This window comes from Podospora pseudoanserina, chromosome 4 (assembly GCF_035222485.1).
Source record: "Podospora pseudoanserina strain CBS 124.78 chromosome 4, whole genome shotgun sequence".
Taxonomy (NCBI): Eukaryota; Fungi; Ascomycota; class Sordariomycetes; order Sordariales; family Podosporaceae; genus Podospora; species Podospora pseudoanserina.
Genome location: NC_085923.1, coordinates 2235585 through 2255030, shown reverse-complemented (window position 1 = coordinate 2255030; position 19446 = coordinate 2235585). Strand labels below are relative to the sequence as shown.

At 53.1% G+C, this 19446-nt stretch overlaps 5 protein-coding genes and 1 non-coding gene across 6 annotated transcripts; 5 read left to right on the top strand and 1 right to left on the bottom strand.

Moving 5' to 3' along the window:
* Window positions 1–38: 38 nt before the first annotated feature.
* Window positions 39–4888, top strand: HOF1 (formin-binding protein). The gene is made up of 6 exons (XM_062947129.1): window positions 39–588; window positions 656–1129; window positions 1198–1302; window positions 1366–3361; window positions 3403–4037; window positions 4093–4888. Exons 2-6 carry the CDS (start codon window positions 1087–1089, stop codon window positions 4263–4265), a joined length of 2952 nt encoding a protein of 983 aa, XP_062800550.1. The 5' UTR covers window positions 39–588; window positions 656–1086; the 3' UTR covers window positions 4266–4888.
* Window positions 4889–5091: 203 nt separating this feature from the next.
* Window positions 5092–7156, top strand: QC764_408450 (uncharacterized protein). The gene is made up of 3 exons (XM_062947130.1): window positions 5092–5375; window positions 5445–5728; window positions 5797–7156. The coding sequence occupies exons 1-3, from the start codon at window positions 5373–5375 to the stop codon at window positions 6851–6853; spliced, it is 1344 nt and encodes a 447-aa protein (XP_062800549.1). The 5' UTR covers window positions 5092–5372; the 3' UTR covers window positions 6854–7156.
* A 422-nt stretch (window positions 7157–7578) lies between these two features.
* QC764_408455 (uncharacterized protein) lies at window positions 7579–8629 on the top strand (the record flags this gene model as incomplete). Its single annotated transcript, XM_062947131.1, has 2 exons — window positions 7579–7935; window positions 8126–8629. 2 exons carry the CDS (start codon window positions 7579–7581, stop codon window positions 8627–8629), a joined length of 861 nt encoding a protein of 286 aa, XP_062800548.1.
* Window positions 8630–12054: 3425 nt separating this feature from the next.
* Window positions 12055–12645, top strand: QC764_408458 (uncharacterized protein; the record flags this gene model as incomplete). The annotated part of the gene is made up of 1 exon (XM_062947132.1): window positions 12055–12645. The coding sequence occupies one exon, from the start codon at window positions 12055–12057 to the stop codon at window positions 12643–12645; it is 591 nt and encodes a 196-aa protein (XP_062800547.1).
* A 2689-nt stretch (window positions 12646–15334) lies between these two features.
* Window positions 15335–18097, top strand: QC764_408460 (uncharacterized protein; the record flags this gene model as incomplete). The annotated part of the gene is made up of 1 exon (XM_062947133.1): window positions 15335–18097. One exon carries the CDS (start codon window positions 15335–15337, stop codon window positions 18095–18097), a length of 2763 nt encoding a protein of 920 aa, XP_062800546.1.
* Window positions 18098–18930: 833 nt separating this feature from the next.
* QC764_0067020 lies at window positions 18931–19035 on the bottom strand. Its single transcript has one exon. It is a non-coding gene; the product is annotated as a tRNA-Glu (tRNA).
* Window positions 19036–19446: the final 411 nt, after the last annotated feature.

The following is a 19446-nucleotide window of genomic DNA, read 5'->3' as shown; positions in this document are numbered from 1 at the left end:
TCGTACTCTTCCCTCTTTTCGTATTCTGCAGCTATCACGATTAACAATCGCCCGCAAGCCCGAAATTCCTCGCCTGCAAGCCCAAGATGATGCTGTTGGGGGTTGCGTTGACCCGATTGTTAAAGGCCTGGGCGACTGCAGTTAGAGACGATATAGTGGGCTTGCGGGCGAGAGATCTTGAGCTTGCAGGCGAGGGATCTTTTGCCATCCGCCCAAGCACCCATAAGCCGAGCGACTTGGTTGCTGCGACTCAACTACCAGTGATGTTAATTGAGCTGGAACCCGAGCGATAGACGCTTAGGACCCGTCAATACCTAAAGAAGCACAATTTTGACCTTGGATAATGTGCCCCTTTCCGAAGAGAAGGCGGATCTGAGCACCACGTTGTTAGCGCAGGACAACCAACGAATAGGGAGCAATCGAGCAAGGCTTTCCCAGCCCCTCCTTAACACATCATCAGCTTGTGAGGGTCTTCCCACTTTTCTGTCTGACCCACGACGACAATTCCCTCTCGAGAAACCATCCTCAATCTTGACAAAAGGCCTTGAGCTTGGTTTACCGTCGCCAAAACACCACAAAAGCAAGAAAGTGAGTAAAAGTCCCCCGCTAACCATCATTTCTTCAATGGTGGGGGAGGGCTGATCATGCAAGTCAGAGCGGCTCGGTGCTTGTGCAGTGTGGTTGCCCCTCGCGACCAATCCATCCAACCCGGCGTCAGCGGCAAAGGAAGTCAACACTTGTGCAGCAGGAAACCAAGAACTGTTGCTCTCTTTCCTTTTCTTCAACACCCATTATACATTCCAGATCCAACCCCCCCTTCTTAACTCACCCGGCATATTGAAACTGTCTTTACCAGCCCTTTTACCGCAGCGGCAATCTTCCTTTTGTGTGTCTTGTCTCGCTGGCCGACTTGGCGCGCGGGTTTTCCATATCGATTTTTGCAACACTATATCAGATTGAAGAGCACATTGCCCGCGACGCTGCGGCGGCAAAGCAAAATTTCCTAGTGTTTTCCGGGGATTTTCACTTGAAGCAGAAAGGAGAAAAAACTAGGTCAATCTCAGTTTCGCTTCTCCGTCAGGCGCCATGACGGCCGATTACAACGATGGGCCGGCCGTCGCCCTTTCTTGTAAGTTTGATGGAGCTGGACGGCTTCGGAAGGGGGATTCAACGACTGACTTTTTCCGATAATAATAGTCGCCAACAACTTCTGGGGTAAAGACGATGCCGGTGTCGGACCCCTGCTCGAGCGCATGGCAAACGCCAAGCTCACATGCGATGAACTCAAGAACTTCTACAGCGGTGAGTTTCTCTCCTTTTCAGGCCAGGTGAGAATCGACTGACAGTCGGGGGGGAAAAAAACAGCCCGCGCATCTATCGAAGACGATTACGCCCGAAAACTACTCTCGCTATGCCGCAAGAACCTGGGTTCGCAGGAGACGGGGACTTTGAGACAGTCGCTGGATATTGTCCGGGCTGAAGTCGAGTCGATGGGCAAACAGCATCAGCATATCGCGCAGCAAATGAAGAGCGAACTCGAGGAACCCCTGGCTGCGTTTGCTGGTGGGATGAAGGAGCGACGAAAGATTGTGCAGAACACGGTGGAGAAGCTGCTCAAGACCAAGGTGCAGCAGACGCAGATGGTCAACAAGACGAGAGACAAGTACGAGCAGGAGTGTCTCAAGATCAAGGGCTACCTCGCGCAAGGGCACATGGTCATGGGCCAAGAGGAGAGAAAGAATAAGGCGAAGTTGGAGAAGACACAGATCAGCTTGGCTGCCTCCAACGCCGAGTACGAGGCTGCGGTCAGGGCGCTGGAGGAGACAACGGCGAGGTGGAACAGGGAGTGGAAGGCGGCGGCTGACAAGTTCCAGGATTTAGAGGAGGAGCGCTTGGATTTCACCAAGAGCAGCCTCTGGCAGTTTGCGAATATTGCGTCGACTGTCTGCGTTAGTGACGACTCTTCCTGCGAAAAGATCAGGCTGTCCCTGGAACATATGGAGGTGGAGAAGGACATAATAACGTTCATCACCGAGAAGGGGACTGGTCAGGAGATTCCGGATGCGCCAAAGTACATCAACTTTTGCCGGGGGGATATGGATTCCCAGTCGGATGTGTCGGACGATGATAATTATTCGGTCGCGCAGTTTTCGAGGAGTATAAACCCGGCTTTCCGCTCTTCGTCGCCACAACCCTCGACTTTTGAGTCTCATCACGATCCGAACTCGGCATTGGCACGGAAGCTTCATGGTGATCCTGAGCCGGCACGAGGCCCAGCGGCGGCGTTGCCTCAGAAGGCGATTGCTGCTGCGGTCCCGGTTATTCCCCAGCAAGACTTGAAACAAGATCAACGGAGGGTAGCGCCTAGAGGCTATCAGTCTCCTCAAGCCAGCAACATGGACTACGATCCCAACGAGTTCGCGCCTGTTCCTCACGATCCCTACCCAATGGATGGCATGACCATGCTCTGCCGGCCCACAGCTTCAGACCTCAGCACGGCGCCATCTGCCACATCAGCCCGACCCTCTAGCAGAGGCTCCCACAGCGAGACGTCCTTCTCTAGTCAAGAACCGCCCCAGCAAGCCATGGCGCCCGTCAAACAGCAGCAGCAGCAGCAGCAGCCACCAGCCCAACAGCGCCAACCCCCTGTCCAACAACAACAACAACAGCAACCACCTCAACAACTCCAACAACAGCAACAGCCCCAACAAGGCAGTGAGTCCCCCGACAAAAAGGTCCTCAAGAAGAAGAGCGGGTTCTTTGGAAACAACAGTCCCTTCCGCAGAAAGAGCACCAAGGAAGTCGCCCCCAACAGCAGAAACACCTGGCACCCCACCAACAACCAGCGTCCCCAGCTCACGGGGGCTTTCAACAAGAGCAACGACCAGGTCATCACCCCCGACCGAAGCGTCAGTCCCGATCCCATTGCTGCCAATGCTAGCCTCGCACTCAACGTGGGAGGAAACGTCTTCCAGGTTGACGACACTGCTCGTCAAAAACAGCAAGCTTCGCCGGCTACACCAGAAGACGACCCAATTGCTATGGCGCTTGCGGAGCTGAAGGGGGTGACGTCGGGGAGTAACAAGATGAATGGTAGCGGGGGCGGGGGAAGGGTGTCGGCAGATCACTATCATGGTATTGCCACGCCCGCTCCTGGAGGGAGGTCGGGAGCGATGAGTGTAAGCGGGAACAGCGCTGTTGTTGCTGCCATGAGGGGGACACCGCCGCCAAGTTATGATCAGCAGGTTCAGGTTCAGCGGTTGGGGGTGCCGCCGCCGGCGGTCACCTCCAAGGCGATGAAGGCGGCTTCGGAGAAGTTTCAGACGCAGACGAGGAGCTTGTTTGATGGGGGACGGCCGGGGTCTGGGGGGGTGGGGGGGATTATGCTAGGAGTATGTCGAGGCCGGGGACGAGGGGGAATGATACGGTCAGGGCGGCGAGTCCGGCGCCGACGAGGAGTGCTAGTCCTAGACCGGGGTCGAGGGCTAGTCCCAGTGTCGGGTATGGGAATGGGAGTGCGAGTCCGAATATGTTTTCGAGTTCCACGGGGAGTCAGCATCAGAGTCAGCAGCATCGGGGGTCTGTGTCGTCGCAGCAGCAGCATAGGGGGAGTTATTCTGGTCGGTATGAGCAGCCCGGGAGGGGTTCGCCGAGCGTGATGGGTGATGGGAGGAGTGCGAGCCCGGCGCCGTATAGTCAGAGGCCGGCGAGTAGTATGTCGGGACACCAGAATCATTCGATGGCGCTTTCGGTGGCGGGGTCGATCCCGACGGGTGGTGGTGGGGATGAGGGGAGTTTGTATGGGGGGAGTCAGAGGGGGAGGCATGGGAGGAGCAATACGGCCGGGAACGTCAGGGCGGGGAGCAGTGGGAATGTGGTGGCGAGCAATATGAGTTTGTATGAGGGAAGTGGTGGGAATGGAGGGGCGAGCAGGGCGAGGAGCAAGAGTGTTGCTGCTGGGGGGGCTGGGGGGAGGGATAGGCAGGTGGGGGATCCGGGGACGTATACTAGGGATGGGAGGGCTATTATGCATTTTGGTGAGTTTAACGGTGACAAGTTCATTTGGGGGATGTTGGCTAACGTTGGTTGTAGCTCGAGCACTGTATATGTACCAAGCGGCGATTCCGGAGGAGCTGGGGTTTGCAAAGGGGGATGTTTTGGCTGTGTTGAGGCATCAGGATGACGGGTGGTGGGAGGCGACGGTGCAGGGTGGGAATGGGCAGGTTGGGTTGGTGCCCAGCAACTATTTGCAGCCTTTGAGTTAGGGGAGTTGCAACAGGGCAAAGGGGATATGATGGGGAAAGAAGAAGATGGCGAGAGGAGGATAGTAGGAGGTTATGGGATGGAGGTGGAAAAGAAGATGTGGGAAAGGGGTGAATCCCTCCGACTTCTTCACGGCGGTATGGTTGGGGTCGGGTTGGTTTGGTGGATCTGTCATGGTTTGTTTTATAATGATGGGGGATACCAAGGGCTTGGGTTGGACTTAGGAAGGGGATGGTGACGATTTGGGATGTCTGAAATGTGTACATGGAACGATGGGGTTTGTATTGGGGATTTTTGCTCGAGCGAGCTTGTTCTGATTTTGATTGATGGATTCTTTTTTACTTTTTTTCTTTTCAGCTTGTTTTTTTCTGCTTGGGATCATTTTCCGGTTACTACTACTACGACTACCCCATTGCTATGTTGTTGTTTAGTTTTAAGACAGAGATGGAAATAAACGTTGTCTACCCAGTTGCATGTGCGTCGGGAGAGATATTTATGTTTCCTGCTGCCAGGCCGGTAGTAGTTCGTACCATATGAGTCATCAGTTGCTGACAGATGGGCGTTTACGCCATCTGCTCGTGTTCTTTGTACACACTCAGACGACCATGTTCCAGTTACGCCTTCATTCAGCCACACCAAAAGGTTACCGCAAAGACGTGAAGTTATTCGCAAGACCCAAGTAGTGGATATCGGATATCGGATGCCAAGACCCATGTGAAGCGCCAAGTTGGGATGACATCAGGCGCTGCAGGGATGCCAAAAAGTGGGTTGGGGGGGGGTGAAGGGGGTGAAAGCTCCTGGTCCCTAGCTCTTCCCCCAAACAGCCAGCTGCAATTTCGCACTTCACATGCCAATGAGAATGCGCCTGACATTTTTCGTGTGTGAGTGAAGTTACCTCAGTTGGGCAGGAACCACGGAACGGACACGGTATGTGGTAATAAAGAGAGGGCAGCGAATTCCTCTAGACGATTTCAGCATCACATCTTAATATTACATCCGGAGAATGAACCACGTTTGGTAGAGAGAGCGACAAACACCACAAGCTGGAGATACACTAGGTTTTTTTTTGGATCCACGCGAGGCCATTGGATCCAGGTAATTGTGACAAGATGGTACGCGTCGCCCTCCCTTGAGTTTCATAAGTTCTCTTATCTGGATCGCTAACCTTTTGATGTGGCCAGGCCCAACGCAACACTGTTGCCGCCGGCGAAGACGACGAATTTGCCCTCCTATCCCACCAATGGAGCCAGATCACGACCGGGCTCCGCGCGTTGTTGAGGGAGACGAAGAAGGGGGTTGTTTACCTGTTGACGTCTAGGACTGTTCAGAGGAGTTTGATATGGTCGATTTTGCTACTCACCGCGGCGGTCATACTATATCTTGTTGCTGCGGTGGTCTACGTGGCCTCTTACTATGTTTACCTGCCCAAACAGGTGCATGAGCAGGAGGTTTATCTGCATTATGGGTGTGCTCTCCCGCCTCTCCCTTCTCCCCTGTTTTTCTTAAAAGTCTGTGGCTGACTGTTGATGGCAGATACGGCCAAAACCCGGTCGCGTTAACAAGCCTGAAGCTCCTCCCTGACCAACCGTACGATATATCGGTTTCGTTGACGCTGCCTCTGACGCCGGAGAATATAAAGAGGGGGAATTTCATGGTGCTGATCCACTTGCTGGATACGGACCTGACGGAGCACACACCTGCTGGGGGGGCGGGGATGTACAATCCTGTTGTGTTGATGGATAAGACGACCGGGCAGACGGATTTGGTGACGAGTCTCAGTTTGGGGCCATTGATGAAGTCCTCGACGGTGTTATTGACAAGTGCGAGGCCGGCAATTATTCCTTATACTGATCCGTTGGTTTCGTTGGCGAAGAGGATATTGTTTTTGCCGTATCATGTGTTGTTTACGCAACGGGCGGATGCGACGATGTTGAAGGTGAAGATGGTGGAGGGGGTGGCTTTTGGGAGTGGGAGGGGTGACTCTTGGTTGAGAAAGGGGCAGGGACAGGGGGAGAAGATGCCAAGGAGTATGGTGGTGGAGGTGCAGGCTGGGCAGGGATTGGGGGTATATGAATGCCGGGTCGAAATTGTGGCCAGGTTGAGGGGATTGAGGTGGGTGATGTATGAATGGCGTATCCTGTCGTTTTTTGGAATCACGGGGCTGTTTTGGGCGGTGGAGATGGGGTGTTTGGCGTTGGGGATTCTGCTTCTCGGGGGTATTCGTGGTAGCGATCAACAAAAGCAGATTGAAGACTGGGAACCGAGGCAGGAACCGACGCTGGAACAGAGTCTGATTAAGGAGGAAGATGAGATGTCGGATACAGAAAGAACATTTCCTACTGGGACGGGAGAACCGCCGTTGAGGTATGAGAGTTCGTCGGGGCTGGAGGGGAAGATTAAGAAGGAGGAAGGCGAGGAGGGATTGGACCTTTTAATGACCAAATTGCCAGATTTTGGTGAACAGGGGGATGATGAGGAGGATGGGGAGGGGAGCGATTGGAAGGACTCGGGCATTGGGACGAGTACGAATTATAGTGATGCTGCAAAGGGGGAGGCAGGGCCGAGGAGGAGAAGGGTGAGTAAGTCATAATGGGGGCTTATCATCTTCATTCATGGAAGATTAGGGGAGGTTGGAGCTTTACGGTCAGACCTATACACAGCCATACGAAGTATAGCGATACTCTTCACATAGCGATATGATCGGCCAGACGGTAGTTCAATATGTGGCCAGAGCGATATTCTAGGCATTCAGAGAGTCGTTAGTTTTTAGTGCCAAGCCCCCATAATGATTTATCTTGGTTTAATTGAAGAGGTTAGGAACCAGGTGGCCTGCCGAAGTGTCTGCCGCTTATTTATACACTGGGATACTAAATGGCAAACGAAATGATACCCATAAAGTTACAGGTGTTTGCAAAATCATGTAGGTTTATCAGTCTAATTCTAACATATTCTAGCATCTAAGCTCAAGACAACAGTGCGGCGAACCAAGCCATCTTTTCCACCACTGAATGTTTCCTCTCTTCCTTAGACTTTGATTCTGTGTTGAACTTTCTCTCATGTGCTGAACTTTCCATAGTGGCTTGAAGTCTTTTGCTCTCTGTAGAGTTTAGCAAATCTATAAAGCCACCCTTCCTCACACCCAGCCCACACTTTTCCTTCTTACCCGACACATCACACTCAGCTGCCTCTCTCAACTGCCAATCTTTTTCATACCTGACATCTTCCCACACTATCTATCAACAAGACAAAACCCGTTCGTCACCATGAGCACAGACAACACCATCACCACCACCTCGCCCGACCGCCTTGGTCCACATGGACGCTACCGCCCCGGTCGCGCCCTCACCCTCTTCAAACATCGAGCACCCGGGCCATGAGGTACACACTACAACGGGGAACCTCCCCGTCGTTACTCCCACGTCGGCCACAACCACCAGCAGCACCCCGGCCCCAAAAGCAGCTCCCTCACCGACCGTATCGACTTTGCGCTTGACAACTCCCCCCATGGAGACAAAACCTATCGACTTTGGGGATATCTACGAGATCACCATCCCTCAAGACATCGCCACCCGCAACTTTAACGATTTGGAAAACGAAGGGAGACCGCACGTGGTGATTTGCTACATGGACAACAAACCCAACAACACGTTCGTCGCGAAGATATACGACGGGGTGGATTACCCACCCCACGGCAACCCAGGGTGTGATCTTCGGATGGAGGGGAAGGCGTGCTACGAGTATCTGGACTGCATGGCGAGGGTGGAGCTTGATTACGCTACCGAGACGCACGCGTACAAGTGTTTTTCGTCTTTTTTTGGGGGGTGGGGAGGGGGGGAAGGGTCTGAAGGTTATCGTCCCCCAGTTTAATGGGAGTTTTACTTTTGAGGTGGAGACGCACGTCCCGGAGAGGACGGCGAGGTGGGTGAGGATGGTGTTGATGGATCATTACAAGGGGGTGGAGACGATGGAGGAGAAGATTGCGAGGGCTCGTACCATTGATGGGACGGTGGATCATGGTAGGCTTCCTGATGAGAAGACTCGGTTGGATATCCTACGGAAGGTGTCGGAGGCGAGTCATAAAATGTGGTGGAATGTTGAGATTGGGATCAATGCTCTTGGCCCGGGCAAGGTGTTGATTCTGAGTGATGGGAGTGTCAAGCTGTTTGGCTTTACTTGTGCGTTTGTGTACAGATGGGTGGACCAGAATGTTTTTGCTCATCCTAATCACGGTGGAGATAGGTCGATGATGGGCCTACCCGCGGAGAGGTTGAAGCCTGAGTCGCCGATTATTCGGTGCTGGCCTGATAGGGGGACAGGTGCCCTCGGTCCGGAAGGTGCACTTCGGCGGTGGGTTCCCGAGAGGTAGCTTGGGAATGTGAATTTGGCTGCCGGATGGTTGTTGAATACGTTGCTGACTTGAAGGGAGAGGTTTTTATGCCGCTGCCTCCTTGGCTTTTCTCTGCGGAAGTCTTACAACGTGGGATTGGCGAGGTGGTGAGGAAGCGGGTGGAGGGGATAAAAAGGAAGCAAGTGCCAGGGGCTAGTTTCCCTTCGCCTAGCCCCAGGGACGTTGACGAGTCTGCTGAACGGCTGGCACGGCTGGAACGGCTGGCGGAGGAGGATGGGCAGTACGAGGAGCGTATGGCTCGTGAGTGTGGATATGGGGGTAACTAGGAGGGCGGCTCTGACTAGGGATTATAAAGAGGACTGGTATTTGGGGAAGGGGCACGCCCCGGATAATATCAGCAGTGCTGCAAGTTAGCAAATGTACTTAGATGGGCGATCGACTTACGCCTCCTAACGATGCAGATAGGCCTGTTCACTATCATTTAATGGTTATTATTTATTATTGAATGCATCCTCAAGACACGGATAGGCATGTACACTATCTTGAAAAAGCTATACACTATATCTGGAGGAGTTTTGGCCAACCTTTGTCACGCAATCTAGAGGACGATGACATGTCAACTTACTTTGCCACCCCAGTCTTTACATCCAGAGTATTGCAGGCCAAGTTTGACATGTTGACGATCTCCCTTCTTTTTCTCATGCTGCCCAGAACGTATAAACAATCGGCATTCCCGTGAACTCACAAGGCAGACTTGGCCCATAACACACATTCAAGTGCACATCCTCTCCACCCCCAGAATACGAGCTACCCTTTCTGACTCCATCACCACCACAAAATTACCAGTCGGTATTCCCCGACAGCAACCGGAGTTTACCAAAACAGCGTATTCCCTCCATACACCTTCTTCTCTTCGCTTCTTAAAAGCATCGAGATCAACCCATTCATTGCTCCCCTTCTCCGCAACGTTGCGGCCTCAGCTCGAAAGATATACCCCAAATCGGGCTGTAGAAGCCAAGGCCAGGCTACAATACAACCTTCGTGTGATGCTGTCAGCCAATTCAACGCCAACCGCCGTAGAGATGAGTAAGCTCGCGGGCAGATAAATGTAAGGATGAATCATATCTGCATTTCAAACACCCATGTCCTGTAGAGAGTTTCTAAATCGCGTTGAAAAAGTTCGTGTATATTGTTGTTGATGACTTGGTTGTTGGCTTCTTGTTTGCTCGCCGCCTTGTTCCTTGTTTCCAGTCTTGCCCCACCCCCCCAAGTGATATCAAGTCCTGACCGTATACCTCGCCGCCTTCGGGCTTCGCCCCCCTAACTAACCAAATACCCCAAGAAACACCACCCAGGAATAAGAAATACGCCTCTTGATCCTCCCGTCAACCCAATCAAACGGGCCATGCATGTCTGCTACCACCACACTTTCCAGGAGGAACCGGACCACCGGTGACGGTGATTATACCCGTCTCCGCCGCAGAAGCGTCCTAGAGTCTCCCTCCCATCTTTTGCTTCTAGAAGTAGTTAGAGTTTACCAACCCCCGCCCCCCCCCAACACACACACACACTCCGCCCTTCCCTTTGCCGCCGCTCAACCCCACCGGAATTGGTCTTTCCCGTGATGATTCTTGCTCCATCCGGCCTCGAGATTCGAAGAGTTTCGGCGAGAAATGTGTGTGATTGTGGTGAGCTTCGTGATGGTGATATCCAAACCATTGGACCCTCTTCAGTCATCCTCCCCCCAACTCGGATTAGGCCCTGTCCCAAAATAAAAGAAACAATTCCAACTGGAGAGTAACTCCCACCCTGAAACCTATAACCAAGTGCCAAAAAATCGCCCCATAAACACCCAAAAAAGAACTTTGCCTAAGCGAATGAATTAGTCCCAGTACATCACTACTGCTGACTTCTACCCGATTCAAAACGCAGCAGAGACACAAAGCGTAGGGCTCAATTGATGACATGCAGCAAAAGATAGACTTTCTCTGCAGTGTAGGCCGCATCGAGTGGTCACGTCTCTGGCAGTCATGATTGGGTTCTGCCACGCACCGGAAAGAAAATGAGATTCGATTAGGTACTGCCAAGTATGCCGTCATCTGTCCACACCCGCTGGTGCTATAGCCCTACGGACGGGAAGAGGATGTCACTTGTGAGGAGGAACCCGGTGGGCTGGATGACCCCGGTGGCGTCGAATAGAAGCTTCGGGCGTAGTTACTCAGATGGTTCTGCAGATAAGTCTCTTGAGATGTAGGGGCTTCATTGCAGGCGGAGAGAAACACGATGCCGAGTGGTGAAGCTGGTGAGGATACCCATTGCTGCTGTGAGATTGATGGCCGAGATGAACCAGAGGAGTTTGTGGTTTGGTCAGTACTGCCGCTCATTGTGGTGTCGCGACGAGTGGGTGGCTCCCGGGTAGTAGCGGGCGTGGTGGTATGATGATGCTGATGATGCTGGCTGCGTTCGATGTGATGCCTCTCGATGTTCTATTATCAGAAACTTGCAATTCGATTTCCAAACAAGGGAACAAGTCAGCAAAGTATCTCGTTACTCATCCCATCAGATCCCAGGAGCAACGCCCTTTTAGTACTACTGCCCTTGTCACCCATTCTCAAAATGCTCCATTTTGAGACTAACATCTCGGACTTTGGTAGTGTCCACAGCTCGGATTATAAGCCAGCTGCAGGCTAGTGAAGGGTGCTGCGGTAATGCGAGGTTGCTTAGGTGCGAACGAGACCAACCAATGTGACCCTTTTCCGCTGGCGGCCAAGCGTCCAATCAGATGTCATTTCCGCGGTACTTGAAGCTCAAGGCGTAGTCCTAGAAGCTTTCCCCATCTTCGATATCAGGGGTTCAAGGTCAACAGAGAAGTAGATATATATGCAGAATGCTTCCAAAGCTGCCCAAGACGCATAGCCTGTCAGGGAATCAGCTTCTCTTTTCCTATTTGAATCGAGCGTCCCTCGCCCTATCAGCAAACTCGTCGGCGTATTAGTCACTTACACCGAACCCGAAATCATGACAGGACCGAGTCAAAGAATGCATTGTTTGGTACTTGACCGGAAAAAAGAACTATCCGAAGTGCGTTGATGCTGATGTTTCCGACTCCAAATTGCTGCCTGGGCTAACACTGAATTGATGACAGGCTCTCGAGATCACAGATGACTGGACTGGAGTAACTGATCCGGCAGAGCGTAGACGTCGTCAGAATCGGCTTCATCAGCGGGCATGGCGTAAGTCTTCAGAGTGGTGGTCCTGGCTCGAGGACAACCCATATGCTTTGAGTGACTGACACAAGGCTTTTGATATGTTGTGCAGGCAAGCGTAAGGCAGCCGCAAAACAAAAAGACCAGGACCAGACAGGGGTACCACGTGAGGAGACGGCTGCAGAATATCCATTGCCGGCAGATGCGTCCGATTTCTTCGTTGCACCAAAGGCCCCGATGACTAGTCCAACCGCATTCTCCGACTTCAACCCATCCTCTATCGCCGAATTCATGCCATTTCCGGCCACCTGCATCCCGTCAAGCAGCAGAGCCCCAGTTCAGGCGGCACCAACAGACATCTACAATGCGTCGTTCCCTTGGTCTTCGCCGGTCTCTCCTGATTCCTTCCCGCTTGTAGACTCTGGTTTGGCGGACCGTTCCTGGATACCGCTGGATCAATATAACTCGTCGAGGGCGTATATGACCGACGTGGTCGTGAGCGTCTTTCTCATACCCCTAAATATGGACCGAAGCTCCCTGCGGCCGACATCATTGCAGAAAAGTGTTCAACACGAGAGTTGGATCGACTCGGTGCCTTTTCCCAAGCTTCGAGATAACTTGATCATGTACCAAGACGTGTATAACACGACTGAATTTTACAATGACATCGCGAACGGCGGGTCTCAGGGGTATCAGGATGACGAGGTGGACATGGTGCTGTGTGATCCGTGGGGCGAGGAGGGATGGGAGATGAGTGAAGGCTTTGTAAGAAAATGGGGCCCCCTACTTGAAGGCTGTGAAATGTTGGTGAGGGTAACACAAGTATAGACTGTCAGATGAGGTGGGATGCAATGGATGGTATCTGATTTTAAAACGCAGAAAAGATGGAGATGCACTTGCATCGTCTGAGGTGACCCTGCAATATCTGATAACTAATCAAGCCTTGATCTTAGTTGCTGTAAGTGGTGATGCTCCTTGAGCGTGTAAGTGAGATGGTCCGTGCGTTCCTTCTAGAAGGATAGAAATAAATCCTGGGCAGGTGCAAGGATGGTGGTTGGTGGTTGAATGAATCGCTCCCTGTGTGACATCAGGAGGACATCCCACTCGGGCTGCTGCTGTTGTGTTCCCCAAGGTCCTGCAGGATATCAACAATGTGTCGTTTCTGTTGCTAATTGTGTTGCCACAGAGTACAGTATATGGCGTGGGCAACATCTGCCACAAACACAACGAAGATTGCGTCATGAATCTGTTGAGCTGCTTGGATGGACGGGTGCGGTATTTCTTGGCACGTTAGACTGCAGTTCTCCGCAGGGACTCGAAGGAGCACGAAGGAACAGGAGAGAGAAGACCGGTCGGCCCTACGAATATTGTCGTCAGTTCGATGAGATCTGGGTGGAGTTTCGATTTTTTCGACCTGCTGAAAACGCCCAGGCTGGATAGGAACGCCAAGCGGACTGGCTTGGATGCCGGCGGGTTTGTGAAGGCCTAAAAATGATGCTGGAAAAAAATGGTGTTGTATCGTGGAAAAGGCGGTCACCGGGAGACGAGGCCGGTGGGGTTGCCGTGATTGGCAGGAGTTGGAAGAATTCTATGATTTTGCATTAGCAGACTGCAATATTATCAAAATAGTAGGCAACAATGCAATATGCCACAAAGATGATGGATGGATGGCCCGGAGTCTTCGTGTCTTCGTCTCGAGGGAGGCATCATCACACGTGGATCTCAGAGCGGGCCAATCACATCACGTGAATATCCAAGCTCGATCGCCCAGCGGGCCCCGCACGTCAGTGAAAGATTCAGATACCCCGCCATTCTGGAGAAGCGGTCCTCTACAGGCTTTTTTCCAACGGTGTATCTGCTACGCTAGAGGGAACAGCTCATCGATCAATCGAGCAGGTCTCGTCGGTGAGAGGAAATCTCTTCTGGTCATTTGCATATTTGGGCAATTCCAGAACTTCTGTCAGCCATCTTGGCCAGCACGCCAGGTGGATGCCCATCGCGAGGTGGGGAAATGGTGGGGAAGAAATGACAGACCTCAGCCCAGATGCCAGGGGAAAAGGGCACCTGGGTCCGTGCTGCTAGACTGTGTACCTTGATGACTTTTGGCAATCTGGATTATTATTCGATGTTCGTTGTGTTAAAAGCGCGATTGTAATCTGTTATGCTGTGTCTCGAAAGCAAGCAAAGGAAACAAGCCAGCTCACCATCCAGATTTAAACTTGCGGGATCAAAGACGTTGGCGGGACGAGAGACTATGATCGGGCGAGGAGAGCTGAACTCTAACATCGCCTCAAAACGACGTGGCTGCTTCAAGGTACGAGGTGGTACGTACAGGTACATACATGTCTCTGCTGTTGACTCCTGAGGAGAAACAGGAGTAGTCACTGGGTCGAATCAATTGCGGACGTGCTAGCCGGTTGAAGCGGACAAAACAGACCACGAGGTCCCGGTGGTGCAAGCGTCTGCCGCTTTGGAATTTGGAGAGCTTCTCTCGTAACACAGTACGAACTCGAGTCCCGCACCCCACAGCTGGAGACCGGATTTGTACCAAATGACGAAGAAGGCATCCAAATAGCGATATAAGTGGCCCGCCAGCGCCGCCCAGTTTGAGAACACAACAAGTTTCACGTTCTCATCCAACACCGCTGTGATTCTGATAAATCATTCAATCACATTTTCTGTTCTCTTTTTAATCAACGGCAACCTCACCGCCGACCTCCTCCAAAGTAAGTTTTGACTCGCGGCCTTTCCCCACCACCTATGAGGCAGCTCCTTGCCCCTCCATCAGCCCCTTTTCTCCCAGTCAGATAGATGCAAGCGGTCTGCCAAACCACCATGCGCCCAGTTGGGGATGGACGAGTCGTTGATCTCCCATTGTGCGACATCGTGGGCCATTCCGGCTGTTTCCTTGGTTGCAGCAGGTCTGAGGCACACTTATATCCGCGATAGCAGCATGCCGCTTCTCCAGCTCGCTCTGTAACGCGGAGCCACATCTTCCTGCCATGTAACCGCATTAGCTAGAAGCTGTTTTTTTCTCTCCTCACTATCTCTACCTGTCTCGCTTCTTATCGACCCGCCATTCGCCTCGGTCTGGCGGTGACTCGTTATCTGCAGGCACAAGGCTGCGCGGCTCATGTACCGTGTTATCACGGCTGTCTGGGGGGCGGTCGAACATCTTGGGTCGGATTGTCGAGAGCTTCAACCGTTGGGCGCGCTTATCTCGCATCAGCTCCAAGCCTTCTCTCTACACACTCACCGATCCTCCTGCTGCATGTGCTAACCTAGTCTCTGCCGTTGTTCCAGACGAGCTACCCTAGTGTACTTCCCCAGACACCACACACAGGACTGTCTTCGTGGTACCGCACTCCGCACGAACCCGATCCTACCCATCCTCTCCGTCTTACCTGCTCGTTCTCCCTCTTTCCGCTATCGCAACCGAGCCACCAACGACACCTCCCTTGACACCACCACCGCACAACATATCTACCAGCCCGACCCTCCGCCGAGCTTGCCCACCATGTCCGCTACAACGGCTCAGCAACCTCCTGTCATACCCCCGAGACCCTCGAGGAGTCAAGAGAGAGCACCCCTTCCAATGGTCCCTCCACGCCCTGCCAACCGGCGCTTCCAGCGCTCAATAAGTCCCAACCCGGACCGATTTGCTCCCTCGCCGCTCAACGAGAGCCCCCTCGTCAAGTCCAAGACCCTCCATCCTGGCGGCCGCACCCATGGCGATCCCATTCCCCGTTCCACCTCCGTCGACCTCCCCTCTCTCGGCGAAGAGGGTGCCGAGTATGCCAACCTGGCCCAAGAATCGAGCCCTTCCAATGAGGAGAACACCAGTCCCGAGCACACCCGCACCGTCGGCGAGGATGTCAAGCTTCATGCGCCCAAGCCATCTCTGCCTGCCGCCAGCGCCAAGCAGCGCGTGATGGCGGTTACCCGTACCGACAGCGACCGTGCTGCCGCCTTTGGCATTGGCAGACCCAGCAGCAACGACGATTCCGCCGGCGCCTTGCCCTCGAACCGCAGCCTCAAGAAGAAGGCCAGCACAACCAGTCAGCTGTCCGCCAAGAGTGATATCGATGACGAGCATGGCATTCCCGAGATTGGTATTCAGGTTCCCATGCTCAAGCATGCCGGTGATGTCCAGGCTCCTTCACCTGCTCCTTCCACCGTCGAGAAGAAGCACCACAGTCGTCGGTCGTCCAGTCGTGGCAACCTGCCCCCTGGTAGCTACGGCTTGCACGGCCATGGTGTTGGTCCCCAGGACAAACTCGACAAGGCCTACTTCGAGAAGCACCCCGAGCTTCTCAAGAAGGAGCATGTACTACACCACTATGATCGTGTCAAGGACTTTTCCATGAGCAGTGAGGAGCTGAACAAGATCGTCCGTGAGACCATCACTCGTGGTTCTGGTCTTGGCGTCAAGAACTACTCTGGCACCCCCACCGATCAGGTCGCCTGGCAAGCCCTGGAAGAGTCGACCTCCCGTGTCGCCTCGCCTGGTCCTGCTTCTCCCAAGAAGCCCTCTTCAGTGATCTCCGACTCAGACAAGGACAAGGAAGCCCGTCGCACTTCTTCCATCGGTGACGTCATTCACGTCGAGGAGCCCAACCGCCGGAGGTCTGTGATGTTCAGCGACAACGAGTCGCCCGCCGTTGAGGAGGAGGCTTACGAGGCGCCCATCCTGGCCGAGGACGAGGTTGCCAAGGACCCGTCACCCTATGTTCACCAGCCTGCTGTTGAGCTTCCCAATGAAGATCAGCCTACTAGCCGCCCCACCAGCAGGCCTGCCAGCATCTACAAGGAGCATTCCTTTGAGCACCGCTCCACTCCCCTTGAGGATGTTGAGGAGTACGAGCCCCTTTTTGAGGACGATGACAAGGTTGTCAAGAAGGAGCCCGTCAAGGAGGAGAAGCCCAAGAGCGTCAAGAAGCAGCGTTTCCCTAGCGCGGATATCTGGGAGGACGCACCCAGCTCCGTCTACTACACGGCTGAAGTGTCTACCCCGGATCTCTTTGAAGGCGAAGACAAGTCAGAAAATGCCGCCAGCATTGTTCCACCCACCAGAGATGGAGAGACTCCCGCTCAGGCATTTGCCCGCCACCAGGAGGAACTGGCCGAGAAGGAGGTCAGGGAACGTGGAGCCGATGGCTTCATCCCCGGCCGGAGCGCGAAGCCGCTCTGGGTCAAGCACCAACCCCATCTTGCCAGCGAAACCAAGGCTGCGGGCCGTCCCGGTATGCACAACCGCTTCCCTAGTCGGGACGTTTGGGAGGATACCCCAGAGTCCCTCCAGCTCGAGACCACCGTCTCCACTCCCCAGCAAGACGACTCTGTTCCTTCGCCAGTTGAAACATCTTCTCCTACCACTACCGCCAAGAAGCCCGAGATCCCCGCTCGTCCCAAGCCCAAGATCTCCGGTGACGACAACAAGCCCGCCATCCCCGAGCGTCCCAAACCCGCGATTCCTGTCCGCCCCGTCAAGGCCGGCCCTACCTCTGGCGGGCTAGAACCTGCTGAGGCGGCTGCCGCCCCAAAGCAAAAGCCTGCTGTCCCGGCTAGACCAGTTGGTGGCAAGATCGCGGCGTTGCAGGCCGGGTTTATGAATGATCTTAATAGACGTCTGCAGCTCGGCCCTCAGGCGCCAGTGAAGAAGGAGGAGCCGGCGGAGGAGAAGGAGGAGGAAGAGAAGAAGGAGAAGGCGCCGCTTGTTGATGCGAGAAAGGGGAGGGCTAGGGGTCCGCAGAGACGGGCACCCAGTGCCAAGCAGGAGCCTCCCAAGGAAGCGCCTAAACCTACTGTCATATTTGGTGTGTCATCGGCGTTTACTTTCTTTGAGATTGATCCTGAAGAGGGTGAGCTCAGTGTTGGTGGTGGGCATCCCAGTCTTGGAGAGCCTGAGTCGCCGGTTGAGAAGACGGTGGAGGAGCAGGTTCTTGTTGAGGAGAAGAGGGAGGAGACTCCTGTTGTAGAGGAGAAGAAGGAGCCAGAACCGGTGCCAGAAGCCAAGGTTGAGGAGACCAAGGCCGAGGAACCTAAGGCTGAGGAGCCCAAGGAGGAGCCCAAGGCTGAAGAATCCAAGGAAGAACTGGAGGAGAAACCAAAACCTGAGGCGGAGCCTGAAAAGGAAGAAGAACCCGCCTCGAAACCGGGCATCATCGAGACGGTCAAGTCCCTGGTCACCAACATGGCCGGGGAGACGATTGTCCAGGAGAAGGTGGAGCAGGATGAGGAGAAGAAGACGGTTGAGTCTGCTACTGCTGCGGAGAAGTGATTTCTTCTGGCAGATGATTTGTGATGACTTTGTGATTTTTGAAAGCTGTTGAAATCCACTCCTTTGATTGCTTTTGTTTTATTGTTTTACTCTGAGCTTTAGCGTCGAGTGGTATTTGGTTGTTTTGGGGAGGGGATTTTGAGAGAAAAGAAAGGCTTCGGTCGCTGATTTGTGTGTGTGTGTGGGGGGGTGGGGGTGGTATAAAAAGTTGATATAATGAAGATTATTCGTTCTTTTGTGAGACATCAGCTCTTGTTTGTTCTGCGTGTTATATGTGTGATGTGTGAGTTGCTTATGATGGGGCTGGGGGTGTAGGATGGGACTGGATAAGCTGTTAGGCTAGCAATGAAATGTCGAAGGAGTATTTGGATCGATGAGATTTGGTCTTGAATCTTGGAACAAGCCTTGCTTGCTGCGCCCGGTATTAAAACGTTGATATTGCTGAAAAGTATATGTATTGCCCACACAGTAAGGTAGAGACGTCTGAATCTCTTTCACCCCTGGCCTTCAACATTGCCACTGATGAACCCACTCTCCATCTCAAAGCAACATCGAGCTACCCACCGTACCGTCTTCCCTCACATCTGTGATCGTTTTGCCATTTCGCAGATTTCTTTAGCAGTCTTCTCCCCTCTCAAATGGCCCAAACTCGCCGGTAATGGCTCCCAACACCCCTCACCCAGGGAAGAACCCCCCCCTTCCTTCCTTCCCTTCCTTCTCCCCCCCACCCAGGCAGCCAGCTTTCTCTTCCTTCCCTCTCTCCCTCAACAACCCCATATAATCCAATCCTCCTCACCTCCTTCCATCCCAAAACCAAGAAGAAGGCCGCAGAGTCCCACATGGTGTAGTGGTCAGCATATCAGGCTTTCAGTCCTCCTTGAGATTATCTCAGGATCTGATACTCCCTGAAGTCCCGGGTTCAATTCCCGGTGTGGGAAGTTCAATTTTTATTTTTTATTTTTTATTGCTTTTCTTTTCTCCCCCCATCGTTTATGCTTTGCGGGGTTGAGGGATAGGTTATGAAATCTGCCAAGATAGATTGATATACTCACTATATAAGCCGTGACCAAATGATTCCCAGACACAGATAGATCGATATATACGCCTGAAAACTGGCTGGATTGGCAAGTCCCTTGCTAGGTATTATTGGGTGGGCATTGAACTCTGATAGACTCGTTGAACAGATCCAGCTGAAATATCACATCTTCAAACACAGTACCTGGCAGAAGGTAATGGGAAAAAATGCTTCCCCATTACCCTAAACAAAAAAGCGAAGGTATTACCCTAACCGTACAAAAAACAACTCAACTCAAAACAACAAACAAAAACACGAAAACAAAAAGCCGGCG

What these genes read in the sequence shown, in the direction of transcription:
- HOF1 (XM_062947129.1), top strand. Translation starts at nt 1,087, where the DNA reads ATGACGGCCGATTACAACGATGGGCCGGCCGTCGCCCTTTCTT. An exon ending in GCCGGCCGTCGCCCTTTCTT is followed by an intron (nt 1,130 to 1,197) that starts GTAAGTTTGATG and finishes CGATAATAATAG; the next exon opens with TCGCCAACAACTTCTGGGGT. An exon ending in ACTCAAGAACTTCTACAGCG is followed by an intron (nt 1,303 to 1,365) that starts GTGAGTTTCTCT and finishes GGAAAAAAACAG; the next exon opens with CCCGCGCATCTATCGAAGAC.
- QC764_408450 (XM_062947130.1), top strand. An exon ending in GAGGTTTATCTGCATTATGG is followed by an intron (nt 5,729 to 5,796) that starts GTGTGCTCTCCC and finishes TGTTGATGGCAG; the next exon opens with ATACGGCCAAAACCCGGTCG.